A 22,477-nucleotide genomic window follows, 5' to 3' on the forward strand; every position below is an offset into this window, starting at 1 on the left:
TTTCCCATGTGTTTTGTGAGATATCATCTCTAGAAATGTTCTCGATTTCGTGCGGAAAGAATAGCGATACGCGGTCGCTTACCTCTTTGATCCAGCCTTTCCAGAGATCCCGATCCCAGGGATGGTGGAAGCCCAGATACAAGTGTCTGGTCTCGCGATGGTGATTCTCTTCAGGGTGTTGGCTCACGTGGCACTGTTGAGTGACCCTGGGAAACCCGGTGACACGCAAAACGAGTTTGCCCAGACGTGACGGCGCATAGCAGACCGCGCCGCCGCCGCCGCCGCCCAGCTCCATCCATTCCGCTCGCGATTCCGGACAGGCTGCGGACAAACGCGTTTGTCTCATTATTTATCAGTCCTTTTGACAAATTGGTAGTATGTACGATCGCGACATAGCTATACCTGAGGCGTGAAAAGCCTTCATTTCTGAAAAGTAAAGAGGGGACGTGAATATCAATAGAATTTTATTTTTCGGATTAACATTCTAGGGTATCGGTATTTCATCAGTTTGCTAATCGCTAATCGCTAATTAATAACGGCATTAATTAACGCGGCTATTATTTCTCTCCATTTGTACTGCGCTCGACGAAAGCAGTCATTTTTGACACATTCAGCGCACGCACGCATTCTAAGGCACGTTAACGCGAAATTTTCATCCTTCAAATTCTATACGCTCGGTTTTAAACATGACGCGATGCAGCGGGAGGATGACTCCATCTCTTGCTCTCGGCGGGATGTCTAATTACGTTCGGCTATGTTCGAGAATGCCGCACGGTCGTTGATATTCCGATGACCGGCCCGTTACATTCCACAGCGTCGGCTTTCAGAGAACATCCATTACACCGGGTGTGCCTCGAGTGTGCGCCGGCTCTCGCGGATACAAAGCGCCATCGGATATTATCGAATTTTTGCGCTGCCATCGGAGAAAAACAAAAATGTCAAAAACGCTTCTGGCGACGATTCGATGCGAAATTTATTTATTCGCAGCTGATCGCAAAAGATCGCTGCATTCTTCTGTTCCGGGAAGAAATAATGCTTGCGTAATTAAATCAAATTAGCATGTTGGGATCCTTGCTTGTAAAATTAAAAAAGAAATTTATAAATTCTCATATACGTTTAAATTAATAGATTGGTATGTGGATCGTTGAATCTTGAAATTTCTCGAATCCTTGAATCTTGTGAAATCTTTCAAGTTATATTTTATAAAAACGTTCATCTCTTTTACTTTTTTTTAGCATTACAATTATATTATCGGTGGTAGTAGTAAAAACGTTATGTTGATTCTTCAGAGATCCTTATGATGTTTAGAGATATCTTTCTCTTTTTTTTATATTGCCATGATACTAAGGAATCAAATCTTATTTTACACGAGCCATATTCTTAGTTCTCGTGAATGTCTCATACATGATCAGTCCTCTGTCTTCTTCGCGTATCAGGGTGACAAGCATTTATACATATTAATGCAAACAATTTATTTGAAATAATTGAAAAAAAATCTCCCCTCAAAACAACCCCCTCTTTCTCTCTCGTAAAATATTGATTATTACGAAATGCCGAACGAACGATCGTGCTTTTTTATTATACAAAAATAGTTGAAACCGGCAATACTTTGCTACAGCTGTTAAGTGATGTGGCGTGGTTGGCATCGTTTCTCGATGAGACTGCCGTGCAACTAATTTTCGCGTTCTGGTTCCAAAACCAGACGCCCCGGAAAGTTCTTGCTAGCAGCTCATTAAGTTAAAATTTAACGTGCTTTGCTAACTTTACGTAAAGACGAATAGAATAAATGTTTAGAAAAGACCGTAAAGACCAACAGCAGAATTTCATATTTAAGAGAAATGAAAACTGTTTTTCTTCAAGCAATTTATGTAATCAAATAATGTATTTATATTATTAAATGTCTTTTGAAATATTTAAACATCTCTCAAAAAGGTACCAAAAAATGTGGTTTGTTTATATTTCACCGCATCAAAAGTCAGAAAATCTAAATAAAATATATATATATATATATATATATGTATATATTTTATTATATTTTATTTATATATATATATATTTATATATTTTATTTATATATTTTATATATTTTATTTTATTTATATATTTTATTTATATATATATATTTTATTATATTTTATTTATATATATATATTTTATTATATTTTATTTTATATATATATATATATATATATATATATATATAAGTATTCGTGCGCAACCGAAATTTTAGATAACCACACATCGAAGAATTCAAAGAAATAAGAAGACGGATATTAAATTCATAGCGCGGCAATTTCCGTTTTCTATGTGTGCCAGAGGAAGATTGCCAAATATTCGTATCCGAATTGTAAGATTTCGGGCAATTCCTAATTGAAGGCAGTGGTAGCCGCAGCTTAAATCAGTAAATGCCGACGAGGCTGACCAACTTGCGGAATAGCCGCCATTCTACAGTCCATGCTAGATTGTGGTTCCATTTGCAAGATACGTATCGAGCAGTCGGCAATTTCCTATAGCGATGCACAGGGTGTGTACATCGATGTCCGCTCGCGTTTCTCTGAATGCTTGTTAGGATAAATTAAACGACGGATCGAAATGTCAGGAAAGAGCTTTTTAGAAATTATCAATCTTCTTCACGTTCCTAAATCTTAATTATTTAAAGTATTTAAATATAATAAAAAGTATCATACAAATTTTGAATTATAATATGAAATATTCAGATAATTAAATTTGGAAATTTATATGTAAAGTACATTTTTTTTTTTTAGATAATCCGCGCATAAGTCGCGCAAAAAATTCGGGAAAAGATTCTATGACAGGAAACACACATGTAAAAATTTGAGAGAATAAAATACACGCACATACAAAATAAATACATATTAGGAGACATATATGCGTTACATGTATACGCAAAATTAGAAATAAAATTTAGTCTTGAATTTTTGGTTGCAAATTATGGATCACTTAAGGTGGGTTTTAGTTTATAAAATTCTCAAGTTTGACGTATATCGTAAAATCGTTAAGCAAGTAGAATCGCTTCAATATAGGATATACGCTGGGAAAACTCTTTTGGATGTGCGACTGGGAGAACGCAGATGCCGAGGTCGGGATTGTCCGGTCGGGGATGACACAAATGTCCTTCCTTCCGTCACGTGCGCCGGATACAAATCTCTAAGAGAGAAAGCGAGAGAGAGAGAGAGCGGCGTCCGAGAAGTGCGACCGAGAGAGAGAAGGACCCGGGGAAGTTGTTCGCTGTTGATTCAGCACGAGTCCGCGATAGCGAACACCTGTTACCACGGTTATCCCGAGTTTAATCAAGCCTTCGGTTCCCAAAGGACTCTCCGACCCCTTTCTCCTCTTCCTTTCGCTCATGACTGACGTGATGTCGCGGGGCGCTTATGGGACACGTTTGTTAAAATCGGCCGTCGATCGTCAGTCTCACGTTCCTGCAATATTCCCGTCACCCTTTCAAACGGAATATCATTTAAACGATACGTCAATTTCTATCGTCCTTCAATATCTAATGTTTATAGAAAAAGATTGTCATTGATATAAATGTATGTAACGGAAGAAGTTGATTTGACTGTCAAAACTATATAATGTCTTTCGTTATGTTATATTTTTCATCTTGAAATTTAAAAAGCTGCATGTTTTTGAAACAATACATATATTAAATATTTACTTTTGAAATTGAAGTACGTCTCTTTTATCATGAAGGGAAAGAATTAATTTACAAGTTTTACATTATGAATTCAAAATATTAATATAATTTTTTTTAAAAGTTTTTTGAGGAAGAAGAGAAAAAAAAAGCGATTGTATGATATCAAAGGGAAAATATTTATTCTTACAATTTTTAGCTCTCTCTTTTTTTCTCTTGCTTCTCTTTTCTGGCTTCTGTATAGCTTATTAATAAAGTATTAATACCGTATCTTATGTACAAACTTATGCATAGCAGCTCGATTGCTTCAATGAAATCAGAAGTTTTGGAATTATAAGCCCTTATATTTAATTAAAATTACACTCTACCGTCTGTATAAATTTATTTTTTGCAATGGGATGGATTCGCAAAATTAATTTCGCAATGATTATTTGAAAAGGGAGCGGATTTTTTTCCAATAGAGGTTGAGAAATACAATATTAGAAGAAAAAAAGTGTATTTTTCATTCTTTTATAAGTGACGTATCTTGAAAAAGAGAGAAAAATACATCTCGGATTCGATAAAAAAATGAAATTCAAGGTAAAAATACCAGGATTAAAACGTTCAACAAAAATTTTTACACTGATCGCGAATAATTCGCTTCATTCCGCGATTCGCCACGCTGATTCAATAGATTTACCGTTAAACGCGATTCAGGTGATAGATCGTGTAAAATCGCGAGGTGGAAATTCCGCGGGGGTGTTTCCATGAGCGGACTGGACGGAGATGTAGCTATTTCGTAGAGAAGGAGGATATGTTGGGATTCTTGGCCATCTTGTCGTCGATGTCGCGAGCATTTACGGTCTGGAAAATGCCGAATGTGATTCCCCGTGCGCGGAGGAGACGTGTCGCGATTCCGGTCACGTTCGGCAAAGTCGCGTCCAACTTCGTTGTCATTTGGCGGAAATGTCTCAATGGATGGTTTTGTATGGAAGGACACGACATGATATCGCGTGCCGATTGTGAAATATCGGGGCATATCGTGGATCTTAAACTTCTAACAATCTAATTTTTATACGAAGATATACGCTATAGTATATATACAGAATTTTCTTCAAATATTAGTGAAACAGTAATTGAAAATGATCCTTGGCTAATTTAAGAGAGCTTTTATAGCATCTTATTAAGATTTTTTTATGCTCTCGAGTATAGTTTCGCCAAAATTTTTAATATTAGGGTTAATGCAAATTTATTTAATAAGGCATGATGTAAATTTTTACGCACACGCAGTATATCTTATATATTTAAAAAAATTTTATCGATATTCCCTCACTATTTTTAACTAACTTTCAATATATTGTTCACGTATCTGTGCTGTAAATATAACTGGCGCCATTTTTCTCGAACGATAACGATACGTGCCGTATCTGAATGTTCGGCGACGTAATTGCCCGTCAGAACAAGATAAATCCTTTCGGCCGAAGAAATCCTTGATCCACGGCACGCATCCTGGTCGGTGACAGGATCCTTCCGACGGAAGGATAAGGGACGAACGTAGATAAATCATGATGTTTCAGGTGTTGGAAATCGGGGAGCAAAGGGAGGAGAAAGGAAGGCATCTGCGGCGACTGATCTCGCTGATATTTTCCTTTCCGGCATTTTTATCTTTCCTGAGGGGAACCGCCGCGTTAAACCGATCGTTTACATAAGCGCAGCTTCAAAGATTTTGCGGAACGGCTTTCGATATATGTTAATTTTATCGAATCTCATAGATAAGTATCTCCTTATATTGAAGGAAATTATCTTTTCGTCGCACGATATATTCGAGATTATTGAGTTTTATAGATCTATTCTAGATTGACTTTTTAAATCGAAAATTGGTACGACGATTTAAAAAAATGTTTCTTTACCTGTTTCCTGAAAAAGAACTTCTTTGAAGTTTAAACTCTTCAATTACGAGCGACGCTGTAAGTCCGCAAAATTCGATCTTTCTTACATAAAGCGCTAATTTCACCAGTCCTTTCACGAATCTTGGAAGAAGAAAGGAGACAGATACGATTGCCAGATAATTCCTAATCTCTCTGATAGACGCTCAGGGATTGTTTCCCTCGCGTTTCCTTCGCGTGGAGATTTCCTACTGGGACGCGAAACCGCGCTCTTTCCTCCCTTCCTTCTGGATTCTCTTATCTCAGAGATTGGCAGAATCTCCGAGTAGGATACTTACCCGGATAAAGAAAGAGTCTAGAGCCGATGACGGCCAGAGGTCGTCGTTTCCACTGCGGAAAAACCAACCCCTTTAACACCAGAGTGTATCCGCAACGGCTGTATCCCGCCAGGTCTGGCAATGGCGATGCTGGTCCTGGCAAAAGTAAAAAGAGATAAAGCGGTTAGTAACTACGGCTTTAATAAGCAAGCTCTTATGACGACGCCTTTTAGATACAATATGCACGTGATGGTTTTTGGGACGGAAAGGGTTGTGAGAGCCTACTACAAGATCCTACTTTCACGTGTGGTATTGCAATTCGTGGTAAAAGGAGAACATATTTATTTGAAAAGTAACTAAATTTATGATTCATTATAAATCTTACACATTTTTAATGTTTTCATATATAAATTTAAGAAGCTTTTTATACTTTTTAAATTTATATTTATAATTCATATCTCAGAAAATTTTAATTTACATTTAATTCTTAAATTTATTTATAAGATATTTAAATTCTTTTAAAAGCTTCCAAAAATGATCGTCTTTACAGCAATAAATATTTATTTTAAATATTTTTTTTTTTTTCAAGAAAAAATAAAAAATGTATAACAATTATAAATATTTTTACATATATATAATTAGATAACAACAAAAAGAAAAGATAAATTCATTTAAATATATAACATCAATTTATGTTTCGTTTATATGAATTGACTTGAATTCAAAAAATATAAAGTTCTTTTGTTATAAAATATTTCTTTTTTTTTCTATTCCTGAGAGTTTTCGTCGACTCCATTCAAAACTGCCTTATATATTGCGACATATAGAATTTTTCATTGCATATGTGGCGGCAAACGGTGCGCGAGGAAATTGAGTTACGCTTACAAACAGAGACGCAAATTTCCAGGGAATTTTTCAGACCATACACGACATACGCGAATCAAAATGTTATTTTTTTGACTCATTGTGTAGCGATATAGACCTTTAACTGCTCTGGCGAATCGCAAAACCATCACACAGCCAGCTCGTAAAAAATATTCGATGTTGTATCGCGATCGTAGCTGTCATATATTTTTTAACATGTTTTTATATCTCCATCGTACAATATTTATCAGATATCAGTAGTATCTTTCAAAATAACAATTTTGTAATACATTTTAATTTTTTGCAAAAAAATAATTAAATCTGTTTAGTTTATTTAATATATTTTCGAAAATTTGCAATTTTGTAAAATTTATCATGTTTCTATCCTGTTCATAATTTTTCGTTACAATGTAATTTAAAAAAAAAAATATATAATAATTTTCTTTAAGAAGCTTTTTATACTTTTTAAATTTATATTTATAATTCATATCTCAGAAAATTTTAATTTATATTTAATTCTTAAATTTATTTATAAGATATTTAAATTCTTTTAAAAGCTTCCAAAAATGATCGACTTTACAGCAATAAATATTTATTTTAAATATTTTTTTTTTTCAAGAAAAAATAAAAAATGTATAACAATTATAAATATTTTTACATACATATAATTAGATAACAACAAAAAGAAAAGATAAATTCATTTAAATATATAACATCAATTTATGTTTTGTTTATATGGATTGACTTGAATTAAAAAAATTTAAAGTTCTTTTGTTATAAAATAGTTATAAATAGTAAGTTAAAATTCTTACAACAAAACTATTAAAGATCGATATACAAGAGTCAATAATGCAAACACGAATATGTAAAAAAGGCGGGTTATCAAAAAACAAAAGCAATTATATTCTTGGCAGTGTGATATTTCCTTGCGGATCTGTAAATATTGGACGTCGCCGTCGGCGAGAAATGCTCGCGAACTTTGTTCTCGCTTCGCCATCTCTCTGCGATAAAATCTAATAAATCGTGTGCGATTATTAAAGCCAGTATGCGTGCGGCTTTATTGCAATGTTGGAAAATGCCACAATTTTCAGCGATTTCAAAGAGAAAGTAATTTATTATGCGCGAGAATAGATTCTGCAATCTTTTTATGTAAAAAAAAAAGTACGACTAATATACGTGCTGGAATTAGAATGATTGACGATAACGAAACATCCTCTCGAAACTGCATCAGTTGAATTCTAAATTAAAATCTCTCTGTTACATTTTTAAAATCAAATTTAATATTTAATTTTATATCTTTCGATAATTTAAACAAAATGAAAATTGTGCAAATTAGAAACTTGCATATTGCTTCTTCATCATTTTTTTTTCATTCACAAAACAAGTGGATTTTTTTTAAATTTGGCTTTCTCATAGAGAAAGATATCTCAAAATTTACAGCGAAAGTTACAACGCGTACAAATATTTCTCAAAAAATTTAAAATTATCTAAAAAATGAACCATTTCATCGATCCTCACTAAATTCAATACCAATCATTCTTTAATGATACTCTATTGACTTAAAAAAATTTAGCCCGATATCTAAAAAATTGCAAAAGTTAGAAATTGTGTACATTCCGTACATACATATACACACGTAAACGTACATACGGACATTTAAAAAAAAAATATGATTTTTCCATGTTTTGGAACATCCTAAACACAATGACATAGAAAATTGAAAAAAAAAAATTTGCCAATGAAAACAAAGCTTTTTCTATGAGAAAGCAAAAAGAAACGTTCTTATTCTTTTTCTTGGATATTAAGTTTGTTTGGAGGCGAATCTATTTTTTTCCGCAAAATATGAGTTATATATGTCATTTAGCGCACTTGCAACTTGAATTTTGTTCTCGGGAGGGCAAAAGTTTCCGCGGGAAATTACAGAGGAGAACACCGGCAACACGATAATCGGCCTCTAACGTTTTGGCTTAGCTAGGCAAGCGGTTATGTCGTTTGCTGGGTCGGCGACGCGAGAGCGCGCACTACCGCCACTTCCGGCCAGGAAACTCTCAGTCGTTAGCGGTTATTATGGTTAAATATGCTCGCGCCGTCTGTTAGATAAATTTGCCGTTTTAACGCTCCGGCCCTCCCCGCGTCCCGTATCAGCGGCATCGCGTTCCAATTTCTGCTCCATGAAACGTCAAACGGCACGTAAACGCACGATATCGTGCGGATTCGCAATCCGATGGAAGGATTATTAGTAAGCTAAATAAAGGGACGCGAGATATTGAATGAACACCGAGATGTTCTCGTGGATGTTCGGATTTTTAAATTATTCTCACACTTTCGAATTTTGTCATCTAGCCATGTAAACATTGTTGAAAATTTGTACATTTTATCTATTTATATTCTATCTAAATATCTGTGAAATTCCGGATATTTGAACGAGTAGTTTACAGGCGTGACAAAAAAATAAAATAAAAGATAAAAATTATATTCTATGAAATATTGAAGATGAGGCGAGAGTAAGATGTATGTGCATATCGATTTGTACGTGTTCATAAATATGAATCTTTGGATTTATCGCGCTTTGAGCATTAAGAATTTGTTGTGATGTTTATTCGACATGGGAGCTTTTAAAATATACATGTCCTCTTTTCGTTGCTCGTATCCTTTCATCTTTGTATTCGCGCGCAGTTCGGTTATCTGAATATTGTAGCTCTCAATCAAATAAACAATATAGGCGCGTGCGTAAAATAAAAAATACCCTCAAAAAAATCGCTCAAAAGTCGGAGTCTATGTAAAAGTGTTTACGATTGCCAGTTCTCTCGATGTATCAGTTGCCGATGAAAAAACATGATGCACGCGCGTGCATCTCTCAGACTAGAATATCAATCACCAGCTATTTTCCAATATCGTCTAACGGCGAAACGCGTTTTGCAGTTTTCTTGCAAAAACCATTCTCCTAGTACACGCGACAGTAGAAAGAAAGGCAAGACAATTTTTCGAGTTTGTTGCCGACTAGTGGCAGTTAAGTAGACGGAGGCAAGTAAACTCTTTAAAGCGCGAAAGCTACCCCCGAGCTCTCTCAAATACATTTATAAGGCAAACAAACACGCGCGAAAGCAGAGATATAAATTGGCTTATATATATATATATATATACTATATTACTGCCGTTATTAAGATCGTAATTACGCGCGTCGAACGCGTCTTCTTGAGAGTTGTCGCGCGAATTTTGCCGGAAAAAATTGCTGGAGGTTAAAGGAGAAAAAAGAAATAAATAAAGAAGCACGCGAAATATTAAACGAGAAAATAAATGTTTCGCGATGACGACGAGGACGAGGACGAGGACGACGATGTGACGCACGCGACACTTTAACTTAATTAACTCGGCTAAATTGCGCCACGTAAGTTACGTAATGCTCTCGGCGAGTTTATATCGCCGGCGAGCGGAGCACAGAGGCGCCCTGAAATTGCTCATTAATAGTGGCAATAACGTTATAATTAGCGGAGCACGCGCCTTGCCGAGCTCGCTTGTCGTTTCGCTTGTCTCTGTAGCGGGAGAACGCCCTCCGCGAAAGTACCTCTACTTACAGGCTTCCCCTTGTATGTGCCGACGCAACAATTGTCGTACACAAGGTGCTTCTCACCTAAGTTGAGAGAGCCTAGCATTCCCCTAGGGCGGATTGACTTATGTCAAAGCGGCGAGCGATCGTAAAGAAAAGTATTATAGAATGCAGCTGAAAGCTTTCACTTTCGCAATAAATGTGTGACTCTATAGAGGGACGCGATTATCATACCGCGAGAGTTAGCAGAGCGTAAAGCTGCCCTTCCCCTCCTTTGCTTCCTTGTATCTCTCCCATTCTTTACGGTAGAAAGAAATTAGTGACGAGAAATGTGCCAAGAGAATATTTACGTCGAGTCTTTCCTGGATGAAATGCTCTTTCTTTTTTTTTTTTTGACATACTTAAAAAAAGAAACTAATGTCTCTTCCGAAATCAGGCGTGCTTTGTAATTACCAAGGAGGAGAGAGGTAAGATTTAAGCAAAGTATAATAAAAGTGCGTTAAGTAAAGCATATCCTTGTACGAGACTGCTCTGTATCCTGTAAAGATAATTTTGCGAAGAATTTTTTAAACTAATCGAGTTTAATAGAATTAATAGAATTAATTGATTCATTCGTCTTGATCTAAATGAGAACCTCTAATTGTTTAATGATTATTTAAAAAAATAATTTGCACGAGGAGTAATTCTAACGATGTTGCATTTTAGTAAAACGTATACCTTGCATTTATATCATTAATTAAAATTATTTTTTCCAAAATGATGTTCCAATTGTAAAAAATGATTGATAAATATTAATGAGAGATTTCTACACATAACGGCTTGCAAAACGAAAAAATCTTTCGTCATGATTCATACACTAACCTACGTGAAAGCCGACGAGATGTCTGAGTTCGAGATCAACTCCCAGACGAGCACGCCGAGATACATCCTGGTAGCCGAGCCTTTGAAGAAATTGATCCTGAATTTCCAGTGGCTTCTCCTGGGACGCCAACCTCCTGCTTGGCTCGCCGCCATACTGGAATATGAATTCATAGAATGTTTATTTTAACAACGGGCAAGAAGCAGGATGAACAGCATCGCGTTCATCAGGGAAACATGAAATTCATGTGAAGAGAGTGTAAAAAAAAGCCGAAAAAAGCGCGACAATATTGCAAATTTTAAGTAAAACCTATGCCAAACTATAAAAATAAATTAAATAATAAGTTAAATATTGTAAACAAGATGGAGAAAGTTTTTTATTTGTTCATAATTAACGTTTTTGAGTTTTTATATGAACATTGATAATCAAAGGCTCTTTTATTTTCCTTTGATTTTTTTTTTTTTCATCTTTATAAATTAAAATTTAAATTAAAATTTCAAGAGTTGTGTGTAAAATTTCGATATACATATATTTATCGTATTATATAATGTATCATTTATATCTTATCTTGTAGTGCTCGTTATAATGCTCGATGAAAGTTTCTAATGGAATTAAAACCGAGATCTAATAGATATCTAATATTAATATCGCGCTGTTGCGAGTAAAATGAAACCGTTCCGCAATTTATCGAAGTTCATGAAAGTCTCGATGAATTCTCATGATCAAAGTTATTCTCCGAAGAAAGAAGAGGTTTCATCATTTCTGTTAATTAAAAAAACATTTTAAAGCAGTCTTCTTAGATCTTCTTACTACCTTAGTTTATACCGAGACAAGCGCTTTTTTCTCCTGGCAAATTTTCTCGCTAATAAAATATCCTCATAATATACTCTAGAAATCGTAGCAAAAATTTAATCGCAAAAATTAATTACCGAGTTATTTAATAACGCAAATTTAAGGGTATTGAAATAGTCTGAAAAGCGAAAACGGATAACGGAAGCATATTCTATAATTAATTCATCGTTCTTTGTTAATAATAAAAACCATTATTGGACAATTAATTTTATTATTAATTAAATAAATATGAATAAAGTAGAAAGTATAAAAAATTAAAGGATGTTTTAGTCGTTTAAATAATATATATCAAAACATATATATTTAGCCTAAATAATTTTTCTAAGTAAAATATATTTATATAATAATTAATTGAATAATTAAATAAAATAATCTTTATTTTCCTATAGATTGTAGATCTTTAATAAAAAAATACTTACAATATTTTTTTCTAAATATAAGAATTTAGAGTACGTTATACTAAATTTTTGAATATACAATATTATAATATATAATACAAAAAAATTGAAATAATTTAAATTTAAAGAATTTCTCTAACTATACTTTTAAAACAAAAGTAAGTCCACTTTTAAACCAATGCTCGTAATAAATTTTAACTCTTGTTGTAATGATTTAGTTAGATAATCTTTCTGCCATTACAAGTTAAATACACGTTTATGTTAAACAAACTTTTATTCAGTATTTTTATAAAAATTGGCTTTTGATTTTTTTGAAATGTAAAGCTATATTATATACATAATAAGAAAGAACATGCTTGTTGAGAATTTTCCTCCTGTCGCAATCGCATCTCTTTTGCTTTCCTCAAGTCATCATCTCGTCAATGCAGTAAACTACTCATGCAAAAAGTCGTCAATCCATTTTCAACCTTCATACGTTTTAAGAATTTCCGGTAGTTTCCAAGTTTTGGATCGGGTCGTCGTATCCCCGATGGATTCTCCCTTGAAGAAAACTTGTCGGTCGGATCGTCGAGCCGGGCTTTCAACGTCACGTCAATCGCAAACTTTCTCAGAAAAAAAGAGTCGTACTTTGGTCAAACACCTCTTTTAGGTAGCAATCGGTTGAACTTCGGCAACTGTGATCTTCGCGTAGAGAAGTTGCCGCTTCGCTAAATCATTTTGTCGTCGCGACTTGTCAGTTAAAAAAATTCTGTCTGCCTCTTTACATTTAAAATTACTCACAAAGAGTATAAGATATCCTTTCAAAAATTATATATTAATAAAATCGCGCTTTTACAACATTAACTGAGAGTGATTCTCTGTCGTCCATCTCGTTTTTTAAATTTTAAAATTAATATAAATTGTAATTTAATCTCTCTCTAAAGAATTGTAGAGATAAAGTTTATCTATTAAAATTTCAAGTTTAAAATAAATAAGAAAGTCCTCGATTTCATTTGATTTATTAAAATCGGTCTATTGCATTTCTGAATTGAGAATTATAACATTTTTTTTTTATTAAACATTTTAATTGATGTGCATTTTACATTAATATCTGCTTATGACAATATCAATAAATTGTATAATTAAAACGAGTATCTAAAGTTATAAAATGATCAGTGTTATTAAATACGAATTACGTTATTATGATTTCTTGAATTTTAATGATTTAATGACATTTATGTCCAATCATTTTTAATTACATTAACTTTATATAATTCTCTCGAGTGGCAATTAATGTTTAATATTATGTCACAGCAATTTCATTCTGTTTTTGTCCAATTGGCAATCCAATTTGCACGAAATCGATTCGCATGATTTTGCAACGACAAAATCTTCGAGAAATCTCGTGCTCGCGATAAAACGGAGGCTGCCATTTAAAATGCATTAGAACCATCTATTGGAGCGCCTAGCCTTATATGTCCTTCGATAATTCCGTAATCCGGCAAACGGTTTTAATTCCGTTGAGATAAAACTGCGCGTTCGCGGCGCGCAAGGGGCGGCATTAGTCGCGACATATGCGTCGTAAAAAATTGTAATTCCGGAAAGTGGCCTGTAAATAATAGCCCGGTTAGCCGCAGGGGGTAGAGAAAGAGATTAATCACGCCACGCATTGGATGGCAAGCGAATGCGGTCGCTTGTGTATATATATATATCACCGTCCGAGCACGGCGGATTTTCTAATTTTTGTCCTGAGCTAATCCCGAGCAATCCTCGCAATCGCGGCGCAAGAGATGCCGAGCTTATTAAAATAACATTTTGATATAATTAATAACATTGTTCTTTCGTAAAATATTTCATTACGTTGTTGTGGATTTTAATATCTCTTTCCTTTGACGTTTTCTTGTCTTTGAGTTTAGAAAAAAAAAAATAAAAATTTTATTATTTTTAGAAAATTAATAAAGATTTTATAAAAGTAGCAAAATATATATACATAATTAATAATATATATAAATATATTTAAATATATAAATATTATATATATTTATATAATATATCATAAATATATATAATATATTTATAAATATATTAATGATTCAATATTAATTTTTCTGAAAATTCTTTTTATTGTGAAATAATGCCCATTATAATATCGATATTATGAAAATTTTGATCGTAAATAAATTTAATATTCATATTATGTAAATTTTAGTTATAGATCGCCATCTGACGTCCAATACTAATTAAATGTTTTTAGCATTGTGGCTTTATAAGGATAAACATAAAAGATAAAAAAAAGATGGAACTGGTATAGAATTGTTAATGAAATTACTTTGATCTCACGTTTCAGAATCAAGTCTACGCTGAACATTATTACACATGTAGAAAAGTGCTCGAATGTCTGTGTGATAATCGACTTTCGCATCAGGTCATGTGGATGTTTTTCGACTGCTCCTTTGTAATCAACGTATAAAACCACGGTCGGAATTATTTGAAATGAATGCTATGAAAAAAATAAATAAGGGGGATCGCTCGAGATTACTTGGTTAGGCAGCGGAATGAGAGAAAGAAGGATCATACTCGTTTCTCGGCACAAAAGGGCAAGCGTCTGTTCATTAATGAAGAGAGCATATAATTAAGACTCGAACACTTTTGCTTCAAGCGGATAATCATATTCCTGCGCGCGGAACGTCTCGCTCTTAGCCAGAAATTTTCGACTCTCTCGCCACGTTTGCGGTTTAGAAATTAATTACTGCCAGCGAGCAATCCAGTCTCTTGACTTATGCTCTGAACCAAGAAGCAACGACTTTACCTTTTTAGACCTCAGACGTCATGTCTTTTTGCTTTCGCGCTACATTAAAATATATCGACGATTCGTGATATAAAATATTGAAAATATTTAAAAAAATGGAGCTGAAATTTTCTAAATAACATAGTACATAATTCAAGAGAAATGTAATTATGTACAACTGTTTTTGATGTTTAATATTTTAGAAGAATAAATATATAAGTATTAACTTTTTTTTTTGTGGAAAAATATCTCTTCTTCCCGATTTTAATTACGTTAAGTGTTAATCTTTAGACTGTATTATGTATATGTGCAAGAGTAGTTGAAAAGATTTTAAAAGTATTCCTAATCAAATTATATTGCGTTACGACAAGTTTTATTAATAGCACATTGAAGGAAGTTGAATTGCGAGAGATTCTGATTAAACTCTTGTAGCCGAGAAAAGTATAATGATTTGATATAAAAGTAATAGTTTCTATTAAAATGGAGAGTTAATAAGTAAAATAAGTTGAGTTAAATGAAAGTGAATCCAGCCACGGAAAATGTTGAAGATTTTTTAATTTAAAATCTACATTTTCATTATCTCGTAACAGTAACGTAATGAAAGCCATTTTTATCAGTGCTCGCTGCTTCTTTTTTACTTCTTTTCAGATCACGTCACACATGTCCTGCGTTTAATTACCGTGGTAAAGGATTGCTACGGCATCAAGTTACGAAGCATCCTCGTGGGACGTCCTTGCACATCCAATCCCTTTCATAGTTGTGGCTGATTAACCAAGTGTAAAGTTTCGCGCTTTCAACATCGTCGTCGTGAGATTATGTAAGTAACGCTATTTTGATTAGGAATAAAATCTTTAGAAAAAACCTGCTCGTTTTTTTTTTTTTTCAATTTTGTCCAAGACACTGATATTTATATTCATTAAAATATAAAATATATATAATTATAAAATATAATATATATAATTATAAATATATATAATTATAAAATATAATATATGTATTATAAAATATAAAAAAAAAATATATATATATATACAAAAAATTTTTCTCTTTCATTCTTTATATTTTGCTTACTTCGATTTTTCTCTAAAGAAGAATGATACACTGTACGGCGCGAAATATATGCGAATACAGGCTCCATATTTCACACGCCATTACTATGAACGTGCCCTTCAGTGACAAAGTGGGCTGTGAAAAATTCTATCAATCCGTCTAACAGCGATGGTCGCGAGAGTCGGACGCTTCCTTACGCCGTAAAAATCTCATTTGTTACAATTTAAGGATTCATAAGTAACGTTGTAAACGTAGGAGTGCGAGGGTAAAAATGGAGACGACCACCCTCTGTCGCGACCAGTCGGGTATGAATTTTTGTGTGAACTTGCAGCACTCGCGTAAATTAAAGTTAAATTGGAATCGGCCAACTCAGCCCCGAAATTCATTCTGATTCCCTATCGGCCGCCCTCCATTCATTCGTCCCGACATTTCCAGTAGCCATTTCGCACAAGCCCCGATTACTTGGGAGTTTCGGGTGGTTAGCAAAACGCGTTGTTTATTTATAACGTGAATCGCTGAACCTTGATGACACAAGTTTTTGCGGAATTTGACAGGAATATCGACTTGTTGAGATTTTTATCTCATTTCGTATTTTAAAACGTCAGCGATTTATGTCGCGTTTTCTACTATAATTTCTATGCTATTAATCTTTTATTTTTATTATTAGCTGATAATTGACCGTTTTTTAATGCAAATATCTTTCTCGGGCATTTATATTGGATATAAACAAGTCTCATTAAAATATATATTCTCGGAAACTACAGATTTGAAATTGATAAAAATAATAATATATTATACCGCGTGTATAAATTTAGAGCAACGAATGCGCGAAATTTCACCGATCATGCGCATATATTTTTGATTTGAAATTTCGGCAAGTTATTTTATTCTGTGATTTGATAGAACCGATATTTTATCGATTCATCGGATTCATCGCACAAAAGCAAACCGAGATACATCTATTTCTCTAGAGATCTCTCGCATGTAATTAACAAAATTCATTATAAGCGCTCGCTATATGCGGCGATTTCGGTTCGCCGCCGTGTTAATTTTGTTAATTTCGAAATGTGAAAATTAGTTTGCTTTGAGTTTGTTTCAGTGTAAAAAATGTAAAATCGTAAATCTCACAAATTGAAATCAGAGGCAGAGTATATAATGCTTTGCACACAATCCATATATTATTGCAAGATCTTATCGATTTTATATAAAATGGTAGATTGGGTCACGATCTTGAATCGCAATATGTCCATGTAATTTGTCTATTACGGATTTAATTATGTTTAAATCATTTATGAAGTATTTACTTTTGTGTTTAAATTTTCTTTTTTCCATTACAACAAAATATGTTATTTATAACACACATATTTTATTAAATTTTTAATTGTATTATCTAAGAATAATATAATTAAAAAATTTAAAGCGTGTTTTAAATAATTCTTTGCAATTATTTTTTTTTATTTTTGCTCTGCATATGCACATATAATTATTTGGGTTATTAATTTATTAAATTTAATTAAAGATAAATTTTTAAATTGCGAAATTTTTTGCCAAAAAGATCATTTAGCACCAAATTATACGTATATGTGTATATATATATATATATATATATATATATATATATATATATATATATATATTTAATATGGAATAATTCTCTATGTTGTGACTAGCCTAGCGGAAAGCTGAATAATCCTCACCTGTTCCGACCAATTATCGAATAGTATGAATGTCATATCGGGTTATGAAATTTTACTATAACGTTCACATGCTAATTGAGATCAATCTGCATGTCATGATGCAAGATTGTCATTAATATTTCAATAGCATAATATTTGCGCATGTTAATTAAATCGACAATGTTTATCGAGTATTTTATCGGATTTATAACGACAAGTATGTATTTAAGAGGGCATATCGTTTGAACTCTCAAAAAATGAATACCTTTTCTAGAATTTTTGCAATGCAACCACTTGATGAAAACTTTTTATTTTTTTATAATATTAATACAATATTATTAAATACTTAAATAAAAATTTTTAGCTTAATTTCTTTTTTTTTAAAGCTATGTTAAGTTATTATTTACTTTTAAAAAAATGTCTTTTTTTGCTGAATATTTTTATTTATGTACTTAATAATATTGTATTAATACTGTAAAAAAAAGATTTTTATCAAATCGTTGCGCTGCAAAAAAATCTAGAAAATGTAATTACGTTTTTGATAAATTCATTGTTGACAACATTTAATTTACTTTTCTTATCTTTAACGATATAAAAAAAATCACAGAAAAATTACAATTTAATAATTGTTTCACTTTTGGTCATCAAGATCATTTCATCGCTCTTTATAGTCGGAATTTTGTAAGAAATAATTATTAGTTTGGGATAGGAGCTGTCAGAAATTTCCGCGGAAAATTTCTCGGAAAGTTTCATTATGTGGTACGAACGGCCAAGCTGCTACCAGTCATCGCCAAATCTTTTAAAACAGAGTTACAATACAATAAATAGTCAAAGGATCTTTGAATTTCGTCTACTTTCTTTATTGGACACCTGTTTGATTACCTGACCCGACTTTTCCTCTGCGTGCACACTGGCAAACACCTGCCGTTGCAGTGTACGGCGTCGTATGGCAGGTGCCCTCCGGTAAATTCGTTTACATAATCGGGTGACTTTAACCTGTCTGCGTTAGATTAAACGCGGAAAAACGACGGTCTCAGTCAAAGCGCGGATAGGTAAATAGAATTAGCTTCTTCAACGTGTCGGCTCGCGAAAACGTGCACGTCCGAGATACGTTCGCGCGATTCTTTCAACCTCGAAAGAAACGAGCTTCGAAAATCTTTTAAAAAGAATTTTCTATGAAAAAAATCAATTGCTACAATATTTTTGTTAATTGTTTTATTTAATTAACTTGGCTCATTCATCCTTCGTCCAAAAAAAAAGAAAAAAAAAAAAAAAATTAAGGCATGTAATGATGTACGTATTTTTACGCATTTTTTGTTACTTTAGATGCGAATATGCACTGATTTTTTTTCACCGTTGATCTGCTCATTATTATTTTCTTCTCTGTGCGTGTAACCTGTGTACGTGTGTGAGCATGTGTACACCTCAGCGAGCGACTTTAATTAAATTAGGCAACGGCGCGTAAAAATTTGTTCTCGCTTAACGAAAGACAATTCCCGATGTCGTTATGATTGACAATTTTATTCTCGCCCCGCTTCTCCCCTTCACCCCTTTCGTCAGATTTATGCGACTGGCGGTCTGATTTTAATTAAAAATACAAATTGCATATATCTCTCGTTCGTTTCCTCGTCGCGATTTCGTTTCAAGTAACGTAATACAGATTTATCCTTTCATAGCGTAAGAGGATTACGAGAAAGTTCACATTTCTTGTATGACTCGGTTTTTATTTTGTGAAAAGTATAAATAATTGTTTTCTTAACACTTTATATGAGCGCTATCCGAGTGTAAATGTAGAGTACGTGCTTCTTAGAGAATAAAAATTAGATTTATATTATTAATCTATAAATTTTTTATAATTATATTAAACAAAAAAATATTTTAATAATTAAAAAAAAAGTATGGATTAGTTATTTATTGTGTGCATTAATTAATTCAAAAATGTAAACATTTTTAAGGAGAAAGATTTCGAGAATGGAATGTATAAGAAAAATTAAGTTCCTAAAAAATGCAATGGATTCTTTTATATTTTACTATTGAATAAAAAGATTTAACAATTTAAGAATTTAAAAATAATTATGTGTCTCGATCTAAGGATCCATTTATATAATATATGAACATGAACAATTTTGATACGCAGCAAGTGAGATAAAAAAATATAAAAAAGCACCACCACTGAGCAATCGGTTCATTTTGCGTAAAATTTTATCGAATCCGCCTGTTGAACTTGATAAAAAAGTCCATCTTGTAACACTTCGCTGTACTTATGTGTAGCAGCAGAAAATCATAAAGAAAGTATCTCTCGCAACCGAGAACACAAAGTGTATTTTGACGAAGCGCCCGAGCGTTTTATCGTCGCCCATCAAGCATTCCTCGCACTTTTTATCCCTTGATTCTCTTCTTTTCGCTCTTTCTTTTGTCTCATTGATACACAAAAAAAAAAAACACACACACACACACAAACACACGGACGTTATAAAACAACGATTGTTAAACAACATTGCTCGTAAAGCGACGCTCGTTAAATGCGTCCACTCGTGAATGTGAACGTAAAATGGAAGCAACGAGTCGCGATTTCAGTTAATCGTAAAAGAGTTCATCGTATTCTTTTAGAAACTTAAAGGTAAAAGGAGGTTCGTATGAGGCAATCTTGTTCTAAATCGACGAACGATGATCATTAGGACGACCGATTAATACTGTCAGATAAGGTCGAATCTAATTGGATACTTTCTTTTCATTAGACGCGCGATGGACTCCTCGATCTCCACGAAACAATTATGCAATCTATTGCTTTTGTCGCAAAGTTTCGTTATCATGCGAAACTTTGCCGGAATTATGCTGGAATTTCATATAATTTATCTACACGCATAACTTATCTACACACACAGATTCAGGGAAATAATCGATATCAAGCTGGCACAACGTGTCGTGTACATTTTGCCAAAATTTATATGCAAAGTTTCCAAATTGTCGGATCTCGTTTCAGCTACAGAATTTCAATATTATATTCCAGCCACAGGAAAAATAAGAGATGCTTGGAGATTGTTCTTGTACGTGAGCGTATTCTTTAAATAAATAATTCCTTTTTATCTACAATAATTCTTTCTCATAATTGCCTTTTTCAATTACAATTATAAGATATAATTATAATTATGATCTAATTATATAATAGCTTTAATTCTTTGGGTTTAAAATTTTTAGAAAGACTTTACAAATTGAAGATGTAATTAAATAGGATCTTGTTATTCGTATAATTTTAATTTAATACTTTGCCCCGGTGGAAATTTAAGACTTATTTCTTAAATTATTATGGCAAATGTCTGCTAGGCGATGGAATTTTTATTAAAAAACTCTAAATTGTTATAAAGTCTACTTAAGATTAAAACAGCATTTGATAATAGGACGTCGTAGAATCTAGTTCATTAACGAGATCAATAGAGAGAGATAAAAGCCTCATATAAATAAGATTTTTATTTAGATAAGAAACTTCTTCAATCTAGAGATAAGAATGCATTATATTTCAAAGTATAGAACTTTCACGACTGGCTGTCAGCTCCCCGTTTCAATCCTCGCCGCGAGAAGGGAACGTCTAGCGATCAAGCCGAGACGCGCAACTTTAACGGGCTAGCATAGCACGGGTCTTCTCGTGCATTGTTCCCGCGTAGACTGACAGATGAGTGTGACGTGTCAGGTTTGTCGAGAGCTCGAAACACCTCGTCATTGTGAGGAAACGAGCTGTTCCGTGGCTGGCGCGTCGTCTACACTTCGCTCTCTAATTCCAGGTGCCGCAGACTCCATATTATCCTGGATGCCGCGAATAATCCGCGTCTCCGCGAATACTTGAAATAGTAACGCGCGTGACAAGTTCGTGAGATTTATTTAGCGCAAACTATTTAGCGAATATCAATTTTCCTCCTGGCATTTCAGTTTGCCGCGTAAATATTGATTAACTTTTAAGGTGACCGGCATTCTTTTCCACTCCTACGAGGCATTTTAAATTGGCTTTGATGGAAAAGAAATTGGATGAAATTGATTACTTTTTGCAATGACGAAATATACGTACAAATGGAAATATGTTAGTCACCGCGACGGAAATACAATGCTGCAAATGATCTCCCACTCTCGAATATTGATTCCCGTTCGGTAGGAATACCAAGTACTCTCCTTTCGCAATGTTAAATCCCGCGTTATACGTTCGTTGAATTCATTATCGTGCGGACCGTGCATGTTTATTTTCGTTTGCATTCGTGATTATCCCCGAAGCACTGCGACACATCCTTCTCGCGATGATAGCAGGAGGGAGACGCGAGAGGGGACTTTCAAATTATTCGACTGGAAATTTAGAAACAAGGAAAATTCCTGGAAACAAAGAAGTAAAGATCCTCTCTAAAAATTTAATCTCTCTAGATTAAATGTCTCGTCTCTCAACAGAACATTATATCCTTTGTAACGTCTTTGTATGCGACAATTTCGCGCGAGAAACGTATTTAATATCGCGGCTTACAAAAATAAAATTTTTTTTAGGTATCTGAAAATTCGTCTAAAAAAAAAAAAATACAACAAAAACCCCTGCATATCGATTGCGCCTCGATTACTTTCAACCCCTTTCGTACGAGGGGATCGAAAAATT

General features: G+C 33.5%; 1 protein-coding gene across 2 annotated transcripts in view; it reads right to left on the bottom strand.

Moving 5' to 3' along the window:
• Positions 1–22,477, bottom strand: part of LOC126857408 (PH domain leucine-rich repeat-containing protein phosphatase 2) — a 61,296-nt gene that overhangs the window by 33,618 nt on the left and 5,201 nt on the right. For both annotated transcript variants that reach the window (XM_050606812.1, XM_050606803.1), the window contains exons 2-4: positions 11,110–11,263; positions 5,859–5,993; positions 83–321 (exon numbers count right to left, since the gene is read on the bottom strand). In XM_050606812.1, coding sequence (XP_050462769.1) covers positions 83–321; positions 5,859–5,993; positions 11,110–11,263 — 528 coding nt within the window. The remainder of the gene's footprint in view (positions 1–82; positions 322–5,858; positions 5,994–11,109; positions 11,264–22,477) is intronic.

Source organism: Cataglyphis hispanica, chromosome 2, assembly GCF_021464435.1.
Source record: "Cataglyphis hispanica isolate Lineage 1 chromosome 2, ULB_Chis1_1.0, whole genome shotgun sequence".
NCBI lineage: Eukaryota > Metazoa > Arthropoda > Insecta > Hymenoptera > Formicidae > Cataglyphis > Cataglyphis hispanica.